Genomic DNA, 27,624 nt, shown 5'->3' with positions numbered 1-27,624 from the left:
TCAGATCAGCCTCTCCTCGGGGGGCACTTTGAGCACGCTGCCCATCTCCAGCCTCGCCCCCGCCACCTCCTGGGAGCTGGGGCTGTAGGTCCCCTCCGACTGGCGCTTCTTGCGGGCCGTCAGGATAAGGAAAAACACCGCCAGGATGGCCAGCAACATGCACAGCGTGGTCAGGGGGATGGCCACCGCCAGCCAGGGGACTCGCTCCTTATGCTGTTGTTTCTACAAGGGGAGAATAGAGTAGTAGTAGGGAGGCGTACTGATCAGTCTGATACCTATTAGTCAAGCTGTATTACCATTTGCTGCTGTAACAACCCAGTTACCCCACAGGTATTATTTAAAGATGAACAACAGTTCTTCATGTAAACAATGTGCATTTGTTTCTGTTCATTAATTTCAGTATGTTGTATGTTGTTAAGACCCTAGTGACTATGTTGAATACATTTATTACCATCAAAGATGTTCAGAAAGTCTTCATTTTGAATGTTTACAAGGCTACAGTGTTTACATCTGGATCTCAGTGCAGCTTGCAGAGGAAGCTCCGCCCCTTCATTTGATTGACAGCCTAAGTTGCAGGCGGTTCAGGTAACCATACCATCTAACTTTCTTAACCCACCAGCACATCATGTACTAGACTTTCCAGCTCAACATAGGTAGCTAGCAAGCTAACTTACCAGTCGAGTAAGAAGGATGCTAACTTCACTTTTCTCCAAGCTTCTCTAGTATTAATACAGTGTCTACTTTTATCCGTGAGTTTTCTCCACTCAACATTACGACCAGGTTTTTTGTTTCTTTGCTCTCTGAAAATTCTGTTGGTCATCTTTAAGCTTCATCTTGATTATTCAATTGAAGGATTAAATGCTTCTCTAATGGTTGAAAAATGTAGGTCATGTAGTTAAAATAAGCTAAATTGTCATAACCAGCATACGTACAGGTAAAGGTGAATTTAACCCACAGTGTATCAGTAAATATCTGCATGTCACTTACATTGCTTTCACACAGTGCACCGCTGTAGCCGGGCACACACATACACTGGAAGTGGTTGAGTCTGTCCAGGCAGGTGGCACCGTTGAGGCAAGGGCTGGACTCGCACTCGTCTATTTCTGTCTCACATCTGAAACACATCACCGGGGCTTTAACACAACGCTGTCTGACAGACCAGCAGCTCACACACATACACATTCCTAACCTTTGCACTTGGGACACGCTTTAAGACACACTTTCCCTCGACCAGGAGTGTGAGGAACGTGGAGTGTACTGTGCATATCGCTGCTCTCACCTGGCACCAGTGTATCCCGGCTTGCAGGTGCAGTTGCCCCCCAAGATGCCCCCCATGCAAACCCCTCCATTGAGACACTCTGTGTTCGCATAGCACGCCACCGGAGGGAAACGCCACCTATGGGATACACACAGACACTTTCTATTACGATCGAATATATGATTCTATGGTTTTACAATTAGGACTAGACCGATATATAAGTTTGCTAAATCGAATACCACCAGTCAGTGTCTCCCATGATTACATATTTATTGTAGAATTGATCAATACTACACTGGTTGTCTATGGGAAGACCTTAACCTGAGCAGATTCTAATGAGACATTTTGATCAGATTCCACATGCATGAATATGTATGACTCTCACTTTTTTTTGTCTGGATTTGAAGAGTTTTACTGCCCCATGATGGTCTAAATGCTGTTTCAGAGGCTAACATGAATACAATTCTGGGAGGCACAACATACGTATAATCAGCAACTTAAAGGAATAGTTCCCCCAAAAATGAAAATTCTGTCATCATCATCATCCAGTTCTTCAGAGTAGATGATGACAGTATTTTCATTTTTGGGTGAACTATTCTTTTAAAACCAGAAATATTTACACAGCTATTGGCCATATTGGTCAGTGGCCTCAGCAGTGTATTAGGTGACAGGGTGGCCTGGTGGTTAGAGATTGTCCCATAACAGAAATGCCACAGGTTTGATCCCAGCAAAACTAAATAAGTCCATTAACGCCCATGTGTTCTGTTATAGTGTCATTTACATTTACATTTTAGGATCTACCTGACTCTCTTATCTAGAGCGACTTATAATGAGTCCAACAGTAGATTAAATTTAAAGTCCTAGATCAACAAAACTGTGCAAGAGAAGGTGATACGAGGTACATGCTAGATACAAGTCTCAACTAAATGCCTAAAACGTAAAAATTTAAATGTACACAGAAAGCAGCAGCTTGATGAATCCTCAGATGTGTTGTTGTACTCACTGGCAACGCTTGCCTCTGTAGCCTTGCGGGCATGAACAAGTGTGGGTTCCCATGGCTTCCAGGCAGGTTCCCCCATTCACACAGCTGAACTGCTGACAGTCGTCCACCTCGTCCTGACAATCCTTGCCCATGTATCCAGGCTGGCAGTCGCACTGGTAGTCTGCCAGCAGGTCACTACATGTACCATAGACACAGGGGTCTGGCAAACACTCATTTATCTCTGACTGGCACAAATCCCCCTCCCATCCTGGGCTGCAGCTACAGTTGAAGTCGTTAAACTGGTCCTGACACACGCCCTGGTTGAGGCAGGGCTGGGAATCGCAAATCGGGGCGCCGTGGCATCCTACGATCGGCTCGTGCCCGCCCCGCCTGGAGAAGCGGGTCATCTGCGGGGGGTCCGGTAGGTTTATGAGCGGCAGGTAGACTCCGCCCACCCTCACCTCCCCTAAACATCCGGTGAAGTTCTCAGCCAGCCACACTCGGGTGTCGTTGAGGAAGTTGAGATTGCCGCCGACATCCAGGCTGCCGCCCGCCCTCTGCCCATCCACGGTGAGGCGCCAGCGGGACGCCGGCTGCGTGGGGTCGGCCATGGCCAGCTGGATGCGGTGCCACGCCCCATCAGCGACGGTCACGTCGCTGATGAAGGCCAGCAGCTCCGGACTCTCCCCGCTCCGGAGTTTGACCAGCAGGGTGGAGTTGAGCAGGCCCAGGCAGAAGACCTCGGCTCTGTTGCCGGCCCGAAATAAGATGCCGTTCTCGTCCCGTGTTCGTACATCCATAGTGATGTTAGTTACAGGGCTCACCAGGGAACTGTTGGCAAAATACTGGAGAGCGTTGTCCTGAAAGGTGGCTTCAGTTAAGCCTGGGGGAGGAGATGATCAGGTGAGCCATATGGAACAGAGTTATTGAAATCAAGCATTGTGTGTTTATATGAACTGCAAAAAATACCATCTTAGAAAGTAATGTAAAGGTGCTACGTGCATCAATTTAATAAATCATTAGCACATTTATTTTAAGACATTAGTATAATTGCAAATGAGACCATCACTGAGAAGACTGGCAGCCTGTACCAGCCTCTACATTGCATTTTACTTTGTGTGCCACCGGGTCGGATATGGTACTGCTGAATTGCTTTATGGCACAAAACAGGAATAGGGTGCTATTCTTCCAGCATAAACAGAGCTAAAGCTGAGACAGAAGCAACCAATCATATCAACCATGGTCTCATTTGTCTACAGTAGTTACCCAAAGAATCACAATGAATGAGAATGAGAATATATTTATTGTCAGATATGATTTTGTTCAGAATCCCATGACTATCTGTATTGTAGTTAGAGAGATAACAGTCAAACTATGATCAAAACAGTCATTCTTCTGCATTCTCTAATTGTGCTAACTTCTTGCAAATGAAATAATTCTGAAATTCATTAATTTGCTGGGGACCCCCTGGAACTCTCTCAATGACCCCTGGTGGTCCCCGGACCCCATGTTGAGAACCACTGCCCTATGCGATACAAATAAACTTGACCTGACTTGGCATGATAAAATGACAACACAGCTGAAAGGCGCACTCACACTCATAACCATCCGGCAGCTCGACACAGCGGACTCCATCAGAACAAGGGCTATCGACGCACCATAGACGGGTCTCACAGTTCCTGCCTGAGAAGTTCATGGGACAGGCACACTTGAAGTCATTCCAGGTGACTTGACACTGTCCGCCATTCAAACACGGCTTATCCTGTGGAGAGACACACACAGACACACACACACACACACACAGATGGATGGATTAGACGATCGTTTGCAAAATCTCTCACCTGATGCGACCGCGTAGGTGCAAGCTGCAGAGAGGATTGAGCGTTCACTTACAGATCACAGGGGTTCAGCGCCAGCTCAGCGTTAGCCGGGACGCAGCGATACAGGACATGGCACAGCAAATGCTATCAGACAACACTGAGCCGGCATTGGCCTTTTATTAAAAGTCAGTTATCAGAGTCAGTTATCATTATTATTATTTACATCCTGGAGGAAACACTGAATCCTTGACTACTTTGGGGGGAATTTTTGGCATGAAAATGATCAAGTTTAGAGATACTGAATATTGTCAAAAATATTGGCTATTGGCAACTTTAGTCCAAAATGTATATACCTGAATCATAGGTTAATCACCATCTAAAAGGTAAAAGATCATCATGTGCATAGTTAAGATCAGGTACATTACCCCTTGCTATTGAAAGTGGACAATACAATAACACTCCGGAGGAAGAGCAACTATGTTCACTCTGCGGCTTAAATGAGATTGAAAATTAAATTCACTTTATGTTTTATTGCCCTATATATAATGATTTGAGAATTAAGTTGTGTGGTAAGCTAATTCATTGTGATTTATTTCTGATGGAGAAGAAACTAGTCATAGTTTAGAAACTATGAGTTTGACCCTGCCCAATATATCTCCAAGGCGTGGGAAAGAAAGAAGGAATCCTTATTCATTTTGAATTCTGAATGAGATATTGGATACTACGATACTGAACTTCATTGTTTGTAATGTAATAAAAAAAGTAAAAAAGTAAAAAAAAAGTGAAATGTAGACGGACAACATGCATTCTATGTTTTCATCATTGTACCATTGTACGTTTGATCACTTTCACTTACAGTGTCTTGTAAGCCTGTGTGGGCTGAGCACCAGTATGGTGTATGACACTATAATAAAATGACAGCAATCAATCATATATCCTTATCGGCCTTCAACACCTACATCAATCAAGCCCTTCTCTCTACATTTTAGATCACTGATTCTCAACCTTTTTCATATCAAGGACCCTAATTTTGTCGACTTTAGAGCCACCCCCATTTGATGAGATTTGTCTCTCGGACCCAAATCTGAGAATATTTTTATTGTTAGATATGATTTTTTCCAGAATCCCATGACTGTCTGTATTGTAGGTAGAGAGATAACAGTGAAACTATGATCAAAACAGTCATTCTTCTACATTCTCTAATTGTGTTAACTTCTTATAAATGAAATAATGGTGAAGTTTAACAATTCATCAATTTGCTGGGGACCCCCTGGAACCCCCTCAAGGACCCCTGGTGGTCCCCGGACCCCACGTTGAGAACCACTGTTTCAGATCATTTTGAGGGGTGAGAAAAGATATTACGAGTGCTCAAACTCTGAAGTTGTACTGATGACCATATATGTATACTTCTACTTTACCTTGCAAGTGTCATCACTGTGGCATCCCTGTAGCACATCCTCCTCTTTGACTGAACGGTAAACCTCCACTCCCTCTGGATGATCTCCCATGGTCAGATGCTTGTGGTCCAGGCGAACGTCCTGCAGGCAGCCCTTGAAGTTCCCCCCCCAGGACGTGGTGTTCTCGTCCGGAGGCAGCCCTCCTAGGTACGCCGCGTCCCCCGCCTCCACGCTCACGTTCCCCAAAGCGCGATGGTTCCCCGCCTTGGCGAAGACCACGTGGCCGTAGCGCACCTCCACCGTCACCAGCTCGCTGCGGCCGTCGGTGACGAGCGCGGCCTCGGACAGCAGCGTGGTGTGGGGGCTGTAGATGGCGACGGTTCCCTCCTTCAGGTAGACGGTCAGGTAGGGCTTTCCTTCTCGGCGGAGCTGCAGGAGCACACCGTTGTGCTTGAGGGAGCGCATTAAGAAGGAGATGGTGAAGTTGTCTCCGTGGGTTTCCAAGATGTCGAAGTAGGCGAAGCTGGTGGTGTTCTCGTGACTGAAGGTCCAGGATGGGTATTCTGAGAGAGGCAAGCACAGTGTTGTTAGTAACTTAGCATTGACAAGTGTTAATTGAGTTGTTTGTTCACTCATAGAGCTGATATGGCTCTGGGTCAGCTATCTGACGTGTTAAATTAAGGGTGTGGAACATTGGCATGGTCTTTATTAAAGCATCCATGAAATGAACTCCCATTACTTTTACTTCCTGGAGTATCTTTAATGGTGACCTCATGCTGCACCAGTAGTCGTAAATATAAATTCCAGCCAATAAATCCAACACAGTGCCACCCCTCCGCCCCTTCCATCAACTAAAACTGCCTTTCTCTTCCTAACTGATATTCCATTGGTTTACACTTTCAAATGATCCCTCCCTGGTCTTTATGCATTTTGTTGTTTTTGCACTCTGTGTTGCGTTTTAAAGCTGCACTAGGCAATTCGGACATTGGCTGCCCCAAGAGGTAACTAAATGTATTCTTCTTAGAGTGTGAATGGGGACATTAGGGGACACCTTTGGATTTCACTCTGGGACACTCTTTTCCATTGCAGCCTCACTTGTCCACTTATGTTGCCTGAAGAGACGGGTGGATTTCTACATAACAATCTTGCCTTGTGCAGTTCTAATGTCATTTGGTTCCTGTGCCCAGTTCACCTGTGACTCTGTCGAGCTGTCTTTTTTTCACCTTCTTTTCAGTTTTTAGCATTTAAATAATAAAATAAATTTACATCTAAACCTAGAAAACCATTTCCACAGTAGATATTTGATACCTACATTTTCAAAATAATGTTTGCCACTTAAAACTGATGCTGCAGGCTATTCTGTCGAGTAACCTAATGCAGTTTTTTTAGGTTATGAATCTTACATAATCTTACATCTAGTCTGACACAGGAATGACAAAATGGCTGTACTATATCTTCATTTGGAGGCCCATTTTATCCCTCTACCATCCTATCCCTGCACCAGTCTTTGGAAATACATCTGGCACCTGAAATGTACCTTGAACCTTGAGGTTTAGAGTATTCCTGCATCCGTATGAGATATCAGTACATTTACCTTCCTCACAGATTTCCCCATAGTAGGGCCGGTGGCATTCACAGCTGGCACGAACCCACATATCCACACATTTCCCACGTTGTGAGCAGGGGTCCACCTCGCACCAGTCTTTCTTGGTGCATCCCAGTTCCATACCCCTGTTCTCCTCTCTGCTGAGGTCCTGAGGCAGCAGCAGCCTATGGTCAACTTGAAAGTCCTCCATACAGCCAATGAACCCCCTCCCACTGGCTGTGCGGGCCAAATATTCCTCTGGTGCCCCTCCAACAAACAACTGTCGGAAGGAGCTGCGCTGGAGGAAGATGAGATGGTTGTAGCCTTCGTTCTTCACTGTGCACCCTTTTCCATCCTCACATCCAGGACCTTTCACAACCAGAACCAGCCTGTCGTCCATGGTCACAGTGGCCTGGTGCCATTCTCCGTCATTGACCGGCTGAGGGTGGATAACCTGCAGCACCTTCCCTGACTTCACCCTAGCCTGGAGGAAGCCCTGCACTAGCTCCAGGGAGACAAAGCGCTCCACGGTGCCCCGGTAGTACAGCACCATGTCGGGCAGAGTGCTCTTGAATCGGAGCTGCATGTGGAGCCCCTGGTCCTGGTCCTGGTCGTGGCGGTCAGTCTCTCGCCGGGACCTGTCGCCGGACACGGGCAGCTGGATGTGGACGTAGCCCTCGGAGTTAAACGAGAAGGTGGTGGAGGTGTTGCAGCGCTCCCCGCTCCAGCCGGGCGGACAGAGGCAGGTGTAGTTGTGCTGTCCGTCGTCGGTCAGCAGGGGGACGCAGGTCGCTTCGTGTTGACACTGGTGGCCTTGGCAGCCGACCAGGCGGACGTCACAGTCGCGCCCACCCCAGGGCTCCAGGCCAGGCTCCGGCTCAGGGCAGTGACACCTATAGGAGTTGGCAGCGTCTTCGCACGTGGCGCCGTTCTGGCAGGGATCGCTCTCGCACTCGTTGATGTCCACCTCACAGTGAACGCCTGCGTGGAGGATAATACAGCGTTTCAGAGACTGACATTTACAAAGGGCTACAGATAAGGGTGCTGTGCTGCATTTCTCATGTGAGGGTGGTTAACATAAGAACTATGCTGTTTATTTTAGCCATACTGATCCAACTCCCACTCCCTCTTGGTTACCTAAACACTTGGATCACAATGGAAAAAAGTTAGGTAGTTTCCATGCCATCTTGAAAAATAGTGCTCTATACGTGTTGGCATGCTGCATTTTAACCTATCAAATAAATCCAGTTAATCAATCAAACAACAAGAGACTGTACTGAGTGCCTGGAAAGCCAAACTAAATAACTTAATTAGATGCAGAGCTAAGCATGCACACACGCAAATAAACAGACACAGGTTTGATTACACAAGCAAGAAGATTTCCATCATCATCATTTGCAGATGAGGAAATGACTGCAGAAAATGGCCAATAATTGCACAGTGAGTGATGAATTAGATTTGGAATCTTCCTTAACACAATTAAAGCAATGTCTGTGACACTGATTGGATCAGCCGGACCTTTGAAATATTGTCAAATAAACTCAGGTTACTTATGCGGCACAAACAAATACAGTTCAGCTATCTGCAGGTTGTCGATTCAGACACCAAGCAGCAGTCAGAGCCTCCTCATCAAACCGCATTCAACATTAAGCCCTGGCAGCACCAGTCAACTTGCATTACCATAGTCCTTTAAAATACTCTACACTCGAGGAACCCTAAAGCTGTTCGTCCTGTCTGTGCCAAGACTCCGCCCACACACACACACACACACACACACAAACGCACAACTTTTCTTTTTTAAATGTAGCACTAAAAAGCACCATACTGTACCTGCCAGCCCCCAAGGCCCACAGCAGCACAGCAGCAGCAGCAGCAGCAACCTCCTTCCCCCCATGATGCACTGAGTCAACAACCAGCACACTCCTCACACTCGTAGATGACAGAAGTGACACAACCAGGTCCTCTCTCTCTCTATCTCTCTCTCTCTCTCTCTCTCTCTCTCTCTCTCTCTCTCTCTCTCTCTCTCTCCCTAGCTTACAAAGCAGAACTGTCTGCTACTCCTCCACTCTGGACCAGGCGGACAGGCAGGAGTGATTACAGGCAGCCCTTCCCACCTTTTCTCTTCCTCCCTGTCTACCCCTCCCTCCATCCCTCCGTCCACCCCCCCCCCCCCACCCCACCCCACCCCTCCCTCGCCCCCGCCTTCTCCTCCTCCCCTCCTGTCTGCAGCCCAGCCCGAGCAGAGCAGTAAGCCTCCAGCCCTCCAGCTGGCTCCTGTCAGTGTTGACAAGGAGGAATGCAGCGCTGCAGTCCCTCCCTGGGATCGATGCGCCGGCCTGCGGATGCCCACTAGCGGCGGGAGCTATTATAATGAACAGGAGGGAGGTGCTGGAGGCGCTGGAGGTGCTGGAGGTAGGGGGGGACCAGGCCTAAGTTAGACCGATATATGAGGCCGATATTGATCTTTTATTAAAAATTGGGATATCAGCCAATCCGTGTCGTCACCAGTTTGTTTGATTACATATTTATTGTAGAACTGATCAATACAACACTGGTTGTCTATTGCAGTGGTTCTCCCGGACCACCAGGGGTCCTTGAGAGGGTTCCAGGGGGTCCCCAGCCAATTGATGAAGTGTTAAACTTCACCATTATTTGATTTACAGCAAGTTAACACAATTAGAGAATGTGGAAGAATGACTGTTTTGATCATAGTTTCTCTGTTATCTCTCAACCTATAATATAGATAGTGATGGAATTCTGGACAAAATCAAACAATAAAAATATTCTCAGATTTGGGTCCGAGAGACATAATCTCATCAAATGGGGGTCCGTGGCCCTAATGTGGACTAAATTAGGGGTCCTTGATATGAAAAGGTTTGAGAATCACGGGTCTATTGGAAGCCCTTAACCTGAATTGATAACATTTTGATCAGATTCAACATATGTCTGAATATGTTTTATTATTTTTAGTAGTAGCAGCAGCAGTAGTAGTAGTAGTAGTAGTAGTAGTAGTAGTAGCAGTAATAGCAGTACTAGTTGTAGTAGTAGCAGTAGTATTATTATTCTCCATTTGTCCTCTAGGTGGCACTTCTAAGGGCAGCTGCATGAATTTGGGCTCCAAGATTTTTTTTTTTTTTGCTCTATTGATTTTAACACAGTATTAACTAAGAAATACATAGACAAATCAAATCTTTGAAAGACAACATGGGTAATCTGAGGGCCAAGACATGTGGATGAAATCCACCTTCAGGGATTTTGGATGGATTCTAGGAAACGTGGCCTTCTCCTTCATAGTGGATCTGGATGGTGACTACTACTGGAAAAGTCAATGTTCCTGTTTTTCTGGTGATAATGGCACAACTCAGATATATCGCCAATACACATTTCTTAAGAAGCCTGAGGAAACTTGCTACGCCCCTGGCCTCGGAAGTTAAGTCAATACTTCAGCTCAGTGGATATTACGACTTAGGGGTGGAAAGCTGAAAAAAATGTTATTCGTCCAATACGTTGGACGTATTTAAATGACCTATTTATTTTAGGGTTTATGTTCTGAATTTCATGCTTTTGCTTATGATGTTGATCGCTGTAATGTCTGACGCGTTTCAGGATTCACTGTTTAAAAACTGTGTTTTTATGCTGTGTATGTTGTACCCTGCCTTGTCAAACTTTAACAAATGAAACTGAAACTGAAATCCTGGGTTTCAATGGAGAGATTTAGTGTCCTTTGGTCTACATGCTGTTTCAGAGGCCTTTCCAAATACTTACACTAACACTAATACTTTTGGGGTTTTTTTGGCATGGAATTTGTCAAATTTAAAGAAACAAATCAGCAAAACATATCCAAGAATACAGGTATCGGCCTTGAAAAACCCATATCGGTCTCACCCTAGCTGCTAACCCTAAGCATGACCCAAGCAGAGTGAGTAGGGCATAAGAGGGGTTCATCTAAATTGGCTTAGCAGCCAGCTACAGAGGCGACTGGAGACCACCTAACGCACGTGGAAAGTCAACCTCTTGCGCACGTGCCATAGAAAGCTAATAGGATCATATTTTTGTGCCATATGGGGGGTTTTTCCCTCTATATTTGGTTGCTGTTGCACAACAGCGGTATGTTTACTCCGCAGCATACCAGAGGGATGAAATGCAGCTCATTTGGGGAAAAAAAGGGCCTTGTTTTTCTCCGAAGAACTTCTCGTATCTTCTTTTATTCAGTCGGCCTTAATTAGGCTCATAAGCGGCTTTGCCATAATCTCCCCTCCCCCTGATAAATTTCTTGGGAGACCCCCGTTTAATGCCCAAGCTGGACAGCTGACATATGGCAGCTTCTATTGGCTTTGTTGTTTTTCTGCTATGTTCCCCCATACCATATGCCCTCTCATCCCGTCCTATCCCCCCGCTCTGTTATGGCCCGCCACACAGTGCGTGGCCGTAATACTGTTAGCCAATTAGGTTCTCATTTTGTCGACGAGAGATTTTTTGGCGGAATTCCTCCCTTCTAAGTCCAGATTGTGTGTTTCAAGGTCAGGTTTTTTGGTGCGATTTCCCCCCTGTTTTGAGCGATGCAGCGACAAATCTCCTCTAATGAGGAACTAATACCTTGGCAGGCCGTGAGGAATGATCGGCAGGAGGAGGATTAGCGCTTTTATTGTTTGGCCGAGGAGATTCGGGGACCTGGCACGGGAGGGTTATCATGTCTAAACTGGCTGATAGTGAGCAAGAAGCGGGTCAGGCCGAGGGTGTTTGGTTAGGAGATAAGGAGGTGCTCCTACCTGTGAAGCCGCCTGGACACACACATTGATAAGAGTTGACCAGATCCTCGCAGCTTCCCCCATGCCGGCACGGATTGGACTCGCACTCGTCCACATTCACCGAGCAATTGTCTCCTGCAAGAGGGAAAGTTGTGTCACTTCTCTGCTCGGAAGACAATGATCTTCTAGAGAAACTTGGATGACTTCGGTGTCTACGCTCTAACGGGTTAAGTTGACCAATGGGATCAAGTGAAAGGTCTTACCGGTGAACCCTGGCGGACAGTGGCAGATGAAGCCAGCCGCATCCTCATAGCTGAAATTGGCTGTGCTGAGTTCAGGCAGCGTCCCGTAGTTCAGGACGTCGGAGCGCTGGAAACACTCCCCTTCGTTCTCACAGGGAGTCAGCTCACACTCGTCTATATCCACCTGGCAGTTCTCCCCCTCATAACCTGCACACACACAAATATAAATGCATGCACATACACACACACATTTCAGAAGCTCTGACATGAGAGCGATTTAAGGACATTTAAGGATACAAAAAGCATCGTCTAGTTCAGTGGTTCTCAACGTGGGGTCCGGGGACCACCAGGGGTCCTTGAAGGCATTCCAGGGGGTCCCCAGCAAATTGATGAATTGTTAAACTTCATTATTTTGTCATTTTAGAATGACTATTTTGATCATAGTTTCACTGTTATCTCTCTACCTACAGTACAGATAGTCATGGAATTCTATACAAAATCATATCTGACAATAACAAATATTCTCAGATTTGGGTCTGAGAGACAAAATCTCATCAAATGGGGGTCTGTGGCCCTAATGTGGACTAAATTAGGGGTCCTTGATATGAAAAAGGTTGAGAACCAGTGGTCTAGTTACTAGCTGTTTGGCCCTTTTTGTTAGGCCTGCAGTCTAACACACACACACACACACACACACACACACATTATGACAGCAAAAATCACAGCAAGACTGCACACGTCTGCATCTTTCCCTGTCGCAATGTGCTCATGCAACACTTTTCATAATTCAACACAGCCCTGAAAGATTTAAATAGTGACGCACTGCTGTTTCCATACAGTTCTGCCCTAAATGGCATTGTGGTGCAAAAGCACACCCCTGCTCTTCACCCCCCTTCTTGTCCTCTAACCTCCGGGCTCGTAATATTCAACTCTAATCTGTTTGATTTATGCGTGGGAAACCCCAAAAGGAGACTCTTTATGTGCACAGCTTCTTACTAGGCTTTTTATGATACCTGGAGCCTCTAGCGTTTTGTTTGCTTTGATTATATGCTTGATAGTAAAATGTAGAAGATATGTACTTCATTCACTGGGGCTTCTGCATTTTCATTGAAAATTTACATAATGTAAAGACTGTAAGTTATTTGTATATAATGCCAGTGGTGGAAAGTAACTAAGTACATTTACTCAAGTACTGTACTTAAGTACAATTTTGAGGTACTTGTACTTTACTTGAGTATTTCCATTTTATGCTACTTTGTACTTTTTACTCCATTACATTTATTTCACAGCTATAGCTCTAGTTAATTTTCAGATCAATATTTTATATTTAAAACATTTGATCATCTTTATAAAATAACTATAAAATAGCATTGTTATAGATTAGACCACCCAAAAGTATAGCTAAATTGTTAAGATTAGCTTCACGTTGACAACTTTAAAATGCTGCTTACATGTACATGTATGTCAATAAATCAGTATTTATATTCCAATAATTTATGAAAAATAAAAACTCTAAATGGGGACAGTTTGCATAATGAGTATGTTTACTTTGATACTCTAAGTACATTTTGCTGCCAATACTTATGTACTTTTACTTAAGTAAGATTTTGAATGCAGGACTTTTACTTGTAATGGAGTATCTTTACATTGTTGTGTTGCTACTTTTACTTAAGTAAAAGATCTCAGTACTTCTTCCACCACTGTATAATGCATAGTGTAACATATTTAGAACAAGTTATGATAAGCTATAGGCTACCAAACAGTAACTATGTTTGACTGACAACTACATGTTTTGTTGTCAGTGGTTGAGCTATTTGGTTTATACCAGGGTTAGACAGTCATAGTTTTCCAATAGAGGTCTCTCTTGCGGATGATAATGATGCACTCTATGGCAGCCATAGTGGAGCCCCCCATGTCTTGGCAACAACGGCTGAGAACAGGTGATTACATTTCAACTTGGTCATCTCAACTTCTGAATAGACATGGTTAATTTCTGTGCTGTTTTTAACTGGGAACTGAACATTTCATCACTGATATATCTGATTTATGTAGTGTTTAGATAATGTCAGCTTGTAACGTATCTAGTAGCAGCTAGGGTTACGTAGCTACTTATGTGTTAACATTGGGCATTGGGTGCTTTGCTAAATTAGCCTGCCGGCTAGTTAGCTAGCTAACAGCCAGAAAACAACAATTTATTCCGGTTCACTTAACTGACTTATCAAGCTACAACTCAGTGTTTCGGAATAGAGATGACTAAATTGGCCTATATCCATACCACATCAATCTTTTTCAGCTATCTCTCTTATTTCTTGCCTGGTTGTTATATTTAGGCATTATTTCCACACAGCCATTTCCAACATGGCTCCATCATGGAGGTCCATTGGAGAATTAATCCCAATGTGATTTGTGATGCACAAAAGATGATGGCCTAATGCAGTTTAAGAAAATAAAATTCTGTCTTAAAGATATAAGATAAATCTTGGCACACAATTATTGTCTATCAGCAGCTTCAATCCAAAAATATTAGTATCAATATCAGTTTCAGTATCAGTATCGGCCTTCAACAGCCCATATCAGTCGAACCATGGTGTGAGTGTGTACCTGGCCAGCAGAGGCAGCTGTACTGGTTGGTCCCCTCCAGGCAAGTGGCTCCATGCTGACAGGGGTCAGAGGAACATTCTGGAATATCCTCTTCACAGTGGTCGCCTACGAAGCCGGTCCCATCACAGTCACATTCATAGCTAGGGAACAGCAGAGACAGATGCTGTTTTACACTACAAAGACCAATGGATTTGGGAGGGGGGGGGGGGTCGAAGAGAGGGCCAAGAAGCTGTCAAATGAGGGAGCTAAATATGATTTTGAAAATCTTACAACACTGGTTTGTACAGAAATTGGGTGTAGGAACATTTTGAAAGCTGGAATATTTTGATCTAAAATTCAAAACAGCCGTCAATCAACAGTGGCTTGGCCTTTCTGGTGCCAAGAGGAGCTGGAGGAAAAACAACTAAACAAGATGACACATATAATGAACAAAGATTTTATAATCCAAGCATAATAATAATATTTTGAATCTAAATTATTTAAAGAGCATTTTACAATAGTGTTGTAGATTTTCACAATAAAAATACTGCATACTGTATGGTCAAAATATCACTTTTGTCATGTGACAAACTGCGCAATTCCAATTTTGGTGATTTTAATTTTTTAACTTCAACTGAAAGATTATGATTCCTCTATGGGTTGATATTATTATACAATCTTGCAGCTCATGAAACTATTTTAAAACCCATTGAAAAACTCAAAAATGCGTGCTGGTCAAGGTAAAAACCAGGCTGTTTTTCATAGTTAACATACTGTATAACACTGTTTCATACTTTGTTTTGGTCCCCAGCTGTCTTATCCTCAGCCTCAATCCAAAATCCTGTATCATCCCCCCCTGCTCTCATCAGCTTTTCTACCAGGTATTCACAACATCCAGCCATCTAATGACTCATCATCATCACCAACAGTAAGTCGATTAACTCTTATCCCTGGTCAACTTTAATGTCTGCCATGACGCCCCAGGCTGGCACAACACACTGCTGGATGACACATTGGGGTTAAGCTTACCTGGATCAACACGAGTGGGAAATAGAACAGGCAGACAGGCAGAGACAAAGAGATATGGAAATTAGGCATAGACCAATGTTCCAGTTTGCTTTTGAACTTTGCTATTTATTAAAAATCGCATATTGGCCTGTCAGAGGTTCCCCTCTTAGTCAAACCCCTAGTCAAACTCAATATATAGGTCTAACCCTGATTATAATGTGGCATTTTGATCGGATTCCACACAAGTAGGCATTATTTTATAGCAGATGTCTGACCAGAGGAATCATTCCAGGGTGGTGTGGAGGATTTTACTCAACAGTCTGTAAAACCTGCAGTGAAATCTGCCTCACCCTGCCTCAAGGAGTTGCTAACCCTAAAAGAATTTCATCATTATAGTTTTCAATAGAGAGTTTTAGGGCGTTTTCACACCTATAGTTTGTTTGCTCTGGTCTGAATCTTGATGAGTTTGTAAACTTGGAGCGTTTTCCCCTTGGTTCGGTTTCTTTTCACACGGAGAAAAATCCAAGCGAACCAAAATGCATCAATACAAATCACGTGAGAACGTTCACTCCTCTTATTGGTCAGATGTGTCTGGGGCGGGAGCAAGAAAGTAAATACAGGAAGAAGGTCCTGTGTTCTGGACTAGTGCACATTGCTATGCAACACGGAGCAACGGCAGAGTTGGCATTTGCTCATAACTGTTGTAATTATCTGGGCAATATACCAGGCAAAACTGTACCAGCAGAATGCCAAATGCACTTCGAGGGAAATGTCTTGAAAATGCTATACTGGCTATACCTGGCTTTACCTGCTATACCTGCTATACCTGACTATACCTGCTATACCTGCTGTACCTGCTATACCTGCTATACCTGCTGTACCTGCTATACCTGCTATACCTGGCTACAGGAGCCGTTTAGCTCAAACTTGCAGAGTAAATTGAGTACACCTGGTAGTTGGGTCAGATCAAGGTCGGATCACGTTCCCACCACAAACAAACCGATCCAGGGTTCGTTTGGGACTGGACCGAGACCACCTCCTCGAAAGGGTCTCGGTGCGGTTGGTTTGGTCTGCACCCGAGTGCGATTACTGTGTTCACACCTACCCGAACAAATCACACCAAGGGGGAAAACGAACCAGAATCCGATTTAACCGGACTAAAAGTGCAGGTGTGAAAACGCCCTTAGTGTCCCATGATGGTCTAAATGCTGTTTCAGAGGCTTTTCCACCTTGACAAGGATAAAACTCCAGGAGAAACTCTGAATCCTCTTGGAATTTCTTGGAAAAACCTATATCAGTCTAACCCTTATAGAGGTTTGGACAGTATGGATACGTGGGTGTATGTGTCACCGTACCTGTTGACCAGGTCTACGCACTTGCCCTCGTTCAGACAGGGCGTGCTGGAACATTCGTCGATGTTGACCTCGCAGTCTCGGCCCTGGAAGCCGGCCATACACTCACAGGTGTAGGCGGCGACGTGGTCCCGGCAGGTGGCGCCGTTCTGGCAGGGGTGCGCCTCGCACTCGTCGATCTCCACCTCGCAGTTAATCCCTTCAGGAAAACAGTATGGGAAATGGCAACGGGCCAGGCCATGAGATCGGCAACACGCGTAATGATCTTAGCGCACAAACAGACACACACAATGACACGGCAGCAGCCAGGGCCTCAGCTGCAGAGGGCAACGTTGACACATGGGGAGTCCAACTAGGTAAGTGCATGGTAGAAGTGTTAAAACTGTCAGTTGTGTTATGTTTAATACCCACAATTTGCTATATTCTTGTTTCTTCTTTCCTATTACTATTTGCTGCTGAAATGGCCCAACTCAATAAAATTTCATCTAATCTAATGAGAGTGTCAGTGAACTGCCTAAAGGGTAAAGAGTTAAATGTCTATGCAACACTATTCTAACAGATAAGAAAGATATTCCAGGACAAGGAGTAGAAGGTATGGAAAGAGAGGGGTCTTTCCATGACAAACTGATGTGGGTTAGACTGATATACAGTATGGGGCCCGATATTCAGATATTGGCCTTTTATTCAATATCAGATATTGACCAGTCATGATCTAATGCAGCATTTTGATTAGATTCCACATTGGTATTCATTGTTTCATATCACATGTTCGACCAGAGAAATCATTCCAGTGTGGTGTTTGAAGATTTAACTCAACGGCTGTAAAACCTGCAGTGAAATCTGCCTCATCCTGCCATAAGGAGCTGCTAGCCCACCTAAAACAATTTCATTAGTCTGGGTTTCAATGGAGAGTTTTAGTGTCCTGTGATGGTCTGAATGCTGTTTCAGAGGCTTTTCTACCCTGACAAGAAGAAGATTCTGGGGGAAACACTGAATACTTGTGATTCTTTGGAGTTTCGGGTATGAAAATTGTGAAAATTTCAAGATACTGAGCCATTGCAAACTCTAGTTAATAACCCTGATCTAGAGAGTTCCTCACCTTTGAAGCCTGGCACACAGTCACAGCTGTAGTGATCCACCTCATCCACACATGTAGCGTTGTTCCGACAGGGTCGCGAGGCGCACTCGTTGATGTCCAGCTCGCAGTGGGAGCCTTGGAAGCCAGGCACGCAGAAACACTGGTAGGCGTTGACCCCGTCTTTGCAGATGGCCCCGTTCTGACAGGGCTCGGACCGGCATTCGTCTGTGTTCTCCTCACAGTGCTTTCCGTGGAACCCAGCAGCACACTGGCACCGGTACCCGACGTCAGGGACATCGGTACAGGTGGCGCCGTTCTGGCACGTCCCCTCAGAGCAAAGGGTGACGTTATCCTGGCAGTCCTCGCCTCCCAATCCGAAGGGACAGTGGCAGGAGAAGCCATTGACTCCATTGACGCAGTGGGACCGGACGCCTTCACAGGGCTCGCTCGCGCATCCGTCCATGACCCGGGTGCAGTTGGCTCCCGTGAAGCCGTCCGGGCAGTGGCAGGTGAACTCTTCGGTCCCGGGGGCGCTAGTGCAGTTGGAGCAGGGTGCCAGGATGCAGGCGTCGTACAGCTCGTCGCAGTTCTTGCCCATGTACCGCACCGGGCCTTTGGGGCACAGGCACACATAGTCGCCCATGTGGTCGAGGCAAGTGGAGCCGTTGTTACAGGGGGATGAAAGGCATTTGTCGGCTGAGACTGTGCACAGTAGCCCTGGAAAGGAAGAACATTGGTAGTATTAAAGTGGTACTTTGAGTTATATTTTTCAAATTCTTCACTTATCTCATACTGCACATATTTCACATCTTTGGTATATTGTCAGATTGTAAAGTTTTTCATAAATTTTTCCTTTGCCTCGTTGAGTGTAGAAATGAAAGCAGGAAAAAATTTGAATTACAGCATAATGAGGGTGTACAAAATAATAGCAGTAGTTCTACTGCTATTATTTTGAATTACAGCATAATGAGGGTGTACAAAATAATAGCAGTAGTGTACTGCTATTATTTTAGCCTTTGTGACCTTTCTACACTCAACGAGGCAAAGGAAAAATTTATGAAAAACTTTACGATCTGACAATATACCAAAGATTTTAAATATGTGCTTTCATTTCTACACTCAACACGTTTGAATGCTGAAATGGTTGGTTGTGTTATGTTTAAAGTAACGATCTATAATATTTTTACATTTCAATTTAAATAAATGTGTGATTTGCTACTCTCTCTCACCGACTGATATGACACAAGAGTGATCCAACCTATATCCGGTTCATGAAAACTTTAACATTTGCTGTTCTTAACACCCGGTGTCTGGTAGCTCTTTCCTGGGAAAAATCCTCTGCCGCACAGGAAGTGATGTGTTTACGTTTCTTGTTTGTTTGGAATAAACAGAAGAACTAGGTAGAGACGTCAAAGTACTGGACATACTGTTTGATTGACAGGTGATCTCTGGGAAGAGCAGTGCAGAAAAAACAAAGCAATGAGCGCTGAGCAACATTTTTTTTTTAAATGATTACCACTTTAAAATCAGTCGATTAATCTCAATAGCCTAAAGAAATACTCAGAATAAAAAGTATAAAGTGATGAATTCATGGCATTGTGAGTACTTCATACTCATTTTACCGGGTGTACAGATGGAATGACCTTAACTACGGACAGAGTAACCTACTACTGAACCTTTAATTTGTTCTCTGTATGAGCTTGAAGTGTATTACCCTCTGGCTTATACAGTGGGTTACCTGTAACTTTGACCTTTAGAGGTGCTTAGAAACCAATCTGGTAATGAAGAGTAAAAAGCCCCTCTTTCCTCTGGACTTAAGGTCAGAGCAGATGGCGTTTGGAGTAAACTTATTAGACCACCAAGTCAGCAGCTGTCAGCATTCTCAATGAAAGTTTCACTCACTACTGTATGTACACACAGTTTGACGCGCGTTACATCAGACTGGTATAGGGTTGGGTATAGAGAGGTACAGTGGTGACATAGCACTAAACCCTTGAAAAGATGCACTGATTTTCTGAGAATAACACTCATTTTCATATTGAAAGTATGAGTGTATTTAAGGAATTTGTGTTGGTTGGAATACTGAAGCACATAATCAATACAGACCTACAGTTCCAGGATAATACTATTACTACTACTACTAATCCTACTACTGCTACTAGTAAACTACTGCCAAATAGGACTTGCACTGTTGACTCCATTAATGCCCATACTTCTTTATGGTAAACTTATCAAAAGTCAGAAACCATGCTGGACTCCCAGCAAACTAATTCAGTAATTTGCTATAGATTTACAATATAGGGGAGAGTGGGGCTAGTTGTCACATGGGTCAGTTGTCTCAATGGCTTTATTTCTGAAACTAAAAAGTCCAATTACACAAATGTTTACGTTCTTAACATGTTGATTACAACAGTCTAAGTCAAAACAGAATAATTTTTATGTTTTTCTTTTTTTTCTTCTTCTTTCAAAATAATGGTACATTGTAACACACAAAAGCAAGGGTCCACTATAACCCGATAATAAATCTGAATGGTTTAGTCAAGCTATGTTCTCAGGGAAGGGAGCTTTGTCAGGAATGCCTAGTTGGGGCATGTTGTCACATTGATTTCAGGGCATGTTGTCATAACTATCCAAATTGTTTTTTTGCTTAGAAATAGCATTACATTACAGTAGCATACATTCATTCTTTTCTGAATAAATATTATTTTGGTACTTGAACCCACAAACCTTTGCCTTATGATTGTAGCAAAGTGGCCTCTCTGCTGGACTTGTCTATGTGACAACATGACCTGATGAGGGGTAAGTTGTCACAAGTGGCATTTCATCAGTAATAACTTTTGCTCCCAGTAAATTATTCAAACATTTTTTTAGAGAAGTCCTTAATCTACCTAGAAAAATATATATTGTATCTCAGTAGTGAGGCACTGCTGAGAAATACACCAATGAGTAAAAAGTGTGACAACATACCCCGGTCTCCCCTACCTACTTAACTAGAGAAGCTCAGTAAGTTTTCTTTTCTCCTCAGGAAGGGTCACAGAGGGTTAAAATTCCTTTCTGTGCACCCTGAGATAGTGGAACCACATGAACCCCTGTCGGTCAGGGATCAAGTCCTGCCAAATGCCAAAAACCCATGCTAGAAATCAAGGTACTGCGAGGGCGCTTTGGATAAAAGCATCCAACAAAATTACATTGGTCGTTTTCCTCTATAAGCAAATCCATCGCCAACATTCAAGCGATAATCTGTTTGTATGCGCCAGATAACACCTACCTACCTCTGCACCCACTTTAACACCCCCCCCCAGTTGAGTTCCTGTCGCATGCACACTGTGCTGTCACTTCCTTATCTGCTCTAACACCAAGCCTTCCTCCTCACACAAGCTTTCAGTCTCTCACTTCTCCTCCTGACACCTTGATGCCTGATGAATCCTGGGAAGCGGCGTGTTGGCGTTGTTGTTTGTGCTTCCTCTGTTTTAATCGGAATGCATGGTGGCACATAAGCTGGATGATATACCCTGTTAGAATCAGGTCTGGGTCTTGAACTGATGGTCTGTGACTGAAATGTTTGCTCATGTGCAACTTTTGGGGTGTCTGCACTCTTTTTCATGCAAATCAATGTGGGTCCTCTTGTTGCTTTAGTTGGCCTTTTTTTGGGATTTCTTGCCTTTTTATCAGTTCAACAAACCTGCATCATAGGACTTTTCCTTAGAGTGCAAAACATCTCTCACTTGCTCAAACACTATCTGCAAATACTAGCCTACTTAGCTGCCAGATAGCTGAGTTCTGCAGCATAGGACAATACTATGAGCGCCAGAAAGTTTAGACGATGACAAGAAAGCGGTTGCAAGACTTTTCAGTGATGGATGATATTCTCGATGCAGCGAATCCCACCACAAGAGTTAACTGAACCAGGTCTGATGGTATTTCTTTGCCTCAAACTGTGATGTTATTGTCTCCCTGAAAAAGTGTTAGAAATCCCCTAAAGCAGTGGTTCTCAACCTTTTTCATATCAAGGACCCCTAATTTAGTCCACATTAGAGCCACGGACCCCCATTTGATGCGATTTTGTCCCTCGGACCCAAATCTGAGAATATTTGTATTGTTAGATATGATTTTGTCCCGAACTCCATGACTATCTGTATTATAGGGAGAGAGATAACAGAGAAACTATGATCAAAATAGTCAGTCTCCTACATTCTATAATTGTTCTTGTAAATGAAATAATGAAGTTTAACGATTCATCAATTTGCTGGGGACCCCCTGGGATGCCCTCAAGGACCCCTGGTGGTCCCCGGACCCCACGTTGAGAACCACTGCCCTAAACTGTGCCAAATTGTCTTTTAACTGTGCCATTCCTTGCGTCTTGCATCATATCCTTCCATCTCCCTCTTACCTCCCTCTCCCTCGCTTACGTTCTCTGAGATCATCTATTACTTATGATTTCTTTTTTTACCGGTCTTGTTCTCTGCTGATCCCCAGATCTTTCCCAGGACTAACCTAGATAAATCCAGGTTAAATAAATCAGAAGCCCCGCACTACCTGTAACCCCCTCTGGTCTTCACTTCCAGCTCCATCCCAAAACCCAATCAACCCCCTCTGACACATTCCAGCGGGCTGATATCACCCGTCGTGTCGCGGAACAGTTCATAGATCATGGTTATGGCCAGACGGGGGTGGGGTGGGGGGGGGGGTGGATGATCTCCGGCACCTGGTGGTACCAGCCTCGCAAAAAAACCCCAACAATAACACTGAGCAGAGGCCAGCGACTCGTCACACTCGTCTATTAGCAGGTAGAGGGGGGGGATGTCAGGATCAAACCGCCGACGTTGTCCAGAGACCGCATCACGGCTCCTCAGAGGGGGTTTAGGGTTAGGGAAGATGTATCACTACTCCCTCTGATGGGAGGGAGGGACTAGATAAACATGCAGTGTTGTTTCATCATTGATTTGTCTAAGAAGTGAGTATCTCATATTCTGGGGAATCTGCAGGTTTGAGAAAGCCAAATTTAAGGCTTTTTTAAGATCTTTTTAATGTTACCTGGAATTCAATTTAACACCAATTTAAAAAACCATCAAAGCTGTCAAAACTAGCCTATTTCTGATTGAACATAGCTGATGAATGGGAAAAAAAATAAGAAAAAGCAGATAGGATAAAGCAGAAAGGATGCATATTGTACTCATTACATGGTGAAAAAATACTAATACTAATAAGTGGATATAAGACATTTTAAAACTTTTTAAGGCCTTTAATTTGGACTTTTTCACACTTTCAGACACCCTGACATCATCTACACCAGTGTTTCTCAACGTGGGGTCTGGGGACCACCAGGGGTCCTTGAGGGAGTTCCAGGGGGTCCCCAGGCAAATTGATAAATTGTTAAACTTCAGCATTATTTCATTTACAAGAAGTTAACACAATTGCAGAATGTAGAAGAATGACTGTTTTGATCATAGTTTCACTGTCATCTCTCTACCTACAATACAGACAGTCATGGAATTCTGGACAAAATCATATCTAACAATAAAAATATTTGCATATTTGGGTCCAAGACACAAAATCTCATCAAATGGGGGTCCGAGACCTAAATGCAGACTAAATTAGGGGTCCTTGATATGAAAAAGGTTGAGAATCACAGATCTACACTAAATGATCAAACCGCTCTAAAAAATAAATTGGATATGTTTTTTGACTCCTTGCGGGTGCAAAGGGCCTGGAGTTACAGAGAGAGAGAGAGAGAGAAAAAAAAAAAAGAGTTCGCCCCCAGTCAGACGGCAACAGAAAGTCACGCTGCAGGGCAGAGGAAGCAGCGAACGCCATGAATCACAGGGAAGGGAAGCCCCTGGCTAACGCGCGAGTGGAGCTCCGAGGAATTTTATTGAATCACGCCGAGAGACTTGGCAGCCCCGCCTGGGTTGTCGGGCTTTGTGCTCCGAAGGCGGCACAGCAGGTGGGCCGCCTTCGCTTTGTACCCCCCCCAGAAAAATGCACCAAATCCTCCCTGAATCAGTCACAGTTGTACACGGGTAGTCTGTGATGCACATCCCTTTGTCTGCTTTGTGAGCCCTTTCAAACACATCTTTTGAGTCTAGTTTGAGGACTAGTATGACATGATATATGTTGTGTAAGATATGCAACATGTGTGCGTTGTCCCACACTGTCTATACATTGGTGTACAGACATGTTTTTTCTGTAGGGAAATCACAGTTCTTCTGGTTTGAAAAAGCTTTTCAGGCATAAACTTAAAATTGGTTGTAAATTATCCAAATCACGGTGTTCTGTGTGTGTGTGTATGTGTTTGTATGGGTATGACTTAAGTCACTTTCAGGGACACACACTAGACTTAAGACCAGTTGATTGGGGACGGCTTGTGCAATTGGTCCCCAATTGGTAAAAAGCTGAGTTTTGGGTCAGTGGTTATAAGGTTAGGGTTAGGTTAAGGTAGGGTTAGGGTTAGGGTTAGGGTTAGGTTTAGGCAAGTAGTGGTTAGGGTTAGGGTAAGTCTCCAGTCAATGAATGTAAGTCTATGTAAATACCCCAAAAGTGACATAAGTAAGACTGTGTGTGTGTGTGTGTCATTATCGGTAGGCAGCCAATGCAGGAGTGTTGTCTGTTTGTGTGTGTGTGTGTGTGTGTGTGTGTGTGAGAGAAACTGTAGAGACAGCCGCTCGTTGTTGGTCAATGCCAGTTCATCCTGTCATTTTGTCCTATCTTTGCTGATGCGATTACTGAAGCTGTGTAATATTTACATCTTTTATTGTGCACTACTTTTAGACTTTAAGACACACAGATGGGTGAAAAATGATGCGTCTTTTTTTTAACACTGGAAAGGACCGACTGCTGTTTTGAATTTTAGCGTTGTAATGTCTCAGATTTCAAAATGTCCCTCCATGACCAGGGGCGGACTTAGTGATTTGGGGGCCCTAGGCAAAGGCAAGCATGGGGCCCCCCTGAATCCCAACCCTTTCCCTTTTTTTAATCCATCCTTTCTATACATTACCTTCAAGTTGGGCTGAGCAAAGTATGCATGCCAGGACATTTTTTTTTTGTTTTCCCGCTCTACATGGGTAGCTTTGCTGATTATTATTATAATTATTATTATTATTTTACTTCTCTCTACTGATGCAGTCGCAAGTAAAATTAGCTTAAAGTCAAATGGCACAATCACAAGAAGTGGAATAGCCCACTGTAGCCTGAATGAGTAGGGGGGGGACCATGACGGGTGTTTTTCAATAGGTACATTTATTTTAAATTGATTAAAAATAAGTTTACATTTGTTCTATTCATGTCTTCTGTGGGGCCCCTCTGGCCCAAAGCAGTCGCCTACATTTGCCTAATGGTAAGACCGCCCCTGTCCATGACTTTTCCAACCTGCTTACTGTACAAACTAGTGTTGTTCGATTTAGATCGCCCAAATAAATATCAGTTATAATTATATCTATCCCCTTTAAATTAGCAGCTTGTTGGCCTCTGTCTTCCCCAAATCCATTGGCTTTCCTTGTATTAAGAGTGATGAGTCATCTGGGGTTGGCAGTGTATTACAGCTCTCTGGGGAGGCTGGGTTATAGAGGATATACGGGGGATGATCCTTGCCAAAAAGTAGATTGAGTTGAGTCTTAACAGGCATGCATCTTTAGAACCTTTTACCACGCATTGTACCGAACTCCCTATTCCTCAGCTTTTTGGGTCACCAGCCTTGCACTTATAGCTGTGAAACACTCATTTGAGCAAATTCTCACCACATTAGTCACAGTTGGGACATCGAAAGCCTGGGATGCACTTTCCCTTTGTCTCCTCTGTATGTGTCATCTGGGGTTGGCAGGTCTCTTAGTGCTATCAAGAATGGCTGGGCTGATAGATAGGGGGATCTGCCCAGTTTTTTCTTATGTTTTCCTTCAAATGAGGTTGTTTAGTCTTTGATTACAGTAGATTTAATAGGCATACATCATTAGACCCTGTTACCCTGCAGTACACCAAACCCTATCCTGCTAATTTTTTTGGATTGCTTCCTTTTACAGCTACGATTTGAACAAATTAATCACCAAATTAATCACAGTTCTTATTTTTTAACCTTTTCCTTAAAAAGTAACGTGTTTTCTTGAATACAGTAGACTTAACTCAACTTTTTGAATCATCACTCCATCCACTGAAAGCTATGAAAAAATCATCTGAACACTGCGGTTCCCTTGTTGTATTTAGGTTGTTATGGCAGCTCAAAGTGCCAGGTCTCTTGCCACGCTCCTTAATACCCGTCGCTCCCCCCCCCCCCCCCCCTATTCAAATCAGAGACAAAAAAGCGGTGCAGCAGTGCAGCCGGACGCTCAGCCCCGTCGCCATGGCGATCTCTAACAATGCCGGTCCAGCCAATCCCCTGCCGCCCGGGGTCCGCCTGCATTTTAAACGAGGTTCAGACGCTTTTCCCACAAAACGAAGGGTCGCGGGAAAAATGGGTCAAGAGGATTTCAGGAGGTGGTGGGGGTCAGAAAATACCCCCCCACCCACCCAACCACCCCCAAACCCCCAAACCCCCCCCCCCCACCTCACCCAGCCACACCCCAATAGTGAGTCAGAAGTCCCACCAGCCACTTAGATCCTGCTAAATTAGTTCATTATCCACTACAGTATGAATTATGGATGATATTGATAAGCATTCAAGCCAATAAAAATGTATTGGGTATGTCAGATTATAGATTAGCCGGCACTTCATAACCCCAAAATCATTAGAAATCATTAGATTAACAAATACTCCATTGATCAAATCACCTGCTTCCAAAATTATTCCAAATAAAATATATGAAAAACAATAAAATGATACTCAAGCTACTTTTCAACATTGGATTTTGTATGTTTCAATGAAATGAACACATTGACCTTTGAGGCTTTTCTCTTCTTTTCTCAGCTGTTGCGTATTGTAAACACATGTGAGAAAGTCCAACTATCATTTACTCCTACATTAATAATATATAGCATCCTAGAGTGGCTTCACACACACACACACACACACACACACATGTAGACATGTAGACATGTATTTCCACGGTGCAACTTACTTAGTCATACACATAAACAAGCAAAACAAGCCTATACACACATTCACACACTCATACACACACATACACTTACTTCACACACTTCCACAGGGATGTAGTAGTAAATGGAAAGGATGGATAAACTACATGAGACTACAGTTGGTGATTATTATAAGGCAAAAAAACACTGATAGAAGCAAAAATGCTTTTTTCCCCTTTTAAAGACCCTATCCTCATATAGCTTACATCATCTTTAAGCCACTTTGTATACTATGAATTTATCACCCATCGATTGATGCCAGCCTAAAAAAAAAGCTGTGTAAACTATTTCCTCCACTGCATCCCTGCACTTGTAGAAGGCAGATGAGCAGCCCTACCCAGTTTGAACATCATCACGGTGATCAGCACGGTCCTCTGGTACTTGGACCAAACTCTTCCAAACTCCATGCTGAGGTTTTTTTTTGTCCCCAGTCAGTGTCGCGCGATGCCCTCACTCCACAGGTTCCCCATCCAGCATCTTAGTAGCGGTCCATCCAGTGTGGTAAAAAGTT

At 44.0% G+C, this 27,624-nt stretch overlaps 1 protein-coding gene across 1 annotated transcript; it reads right to left on the bottom strand.

Annotated features, from left to right (window-relative positions):
- On the bottom strand, window positions 1-27,520 carry LOC139641319 (protein crumbs homolog 2-like). The gene is made up of 13 exons (XM_071515639.1): window positions 27,451-27,520; window positions 18,072-18,767; window positions 16,976-17,171; window positions 14,634-14,773; window positions 12,054-12,239; window positions 11,812-11,925; window positions 7,052-8,023; window positions 5,479-6,020; window positions 3,837-4,002; window positions 2,262-3,123; window positions 1,280-1,396; window positions 988-1,114; window positions 1-222 (listed from the first exon to the last, which is right to left on the bottom strand). The coding sequence occupies exons 1-13, from the start codon at window positions 27,518-27,520 to the stop codon at window positions 1-3; spliced, it is 4,410 nt and encodes a 1,469-aa protein (XP_071371740.1).
- Window positions 27,521-27,624: the final 104 nt, after the last annotated feature.

Source organism: Centroberyx affinis, unplaced genomic scaffold (assembly GCF_046629955.1).
Source record: "Centroberyx affinis isolate AG114_WGS23_722 - 3 ecotype Tasmania unplaced genomic scaffold, CSIRO-AGI_Caff_v1 ptg000362l_1, whole genome shotgun sequence".
Classification (NCBI taxonomy): Eukaryota; Metazoa; Chordata; class Actinopteri; order Beryciformes; family Berycidae; genus Centroberyx; species Centroberyx affinis.
Note: the sequence above shows the minus strand (reverse complement) of the source record. Positions and strands in the feature narration are given on the sequence as shown.

Coding starts and splice junctions, on each gene's coding strand:
- LOC139641319 (XM_071515639.1), bottom strand. CDS start 27,520: ATGGAGTTTGGAAGAGTTTGGTCCAAGTACCAGAGGACCGTGCTGATC. Junction 12,240..14,633: donor CAGCTGCCTCTGCTGGCCAG/GTACACACTCAC, acceptor GTGTGTGTGCAG/GTTATGAGGGGGAGAACTGC. Junction 8,024..11,811: donor GTGTCCAGGCGGCTTCACAG/GTAGGAGCACCT, acceptor TCCTCCACGCAG/GCGTTCACTGTGAGGTGGAC.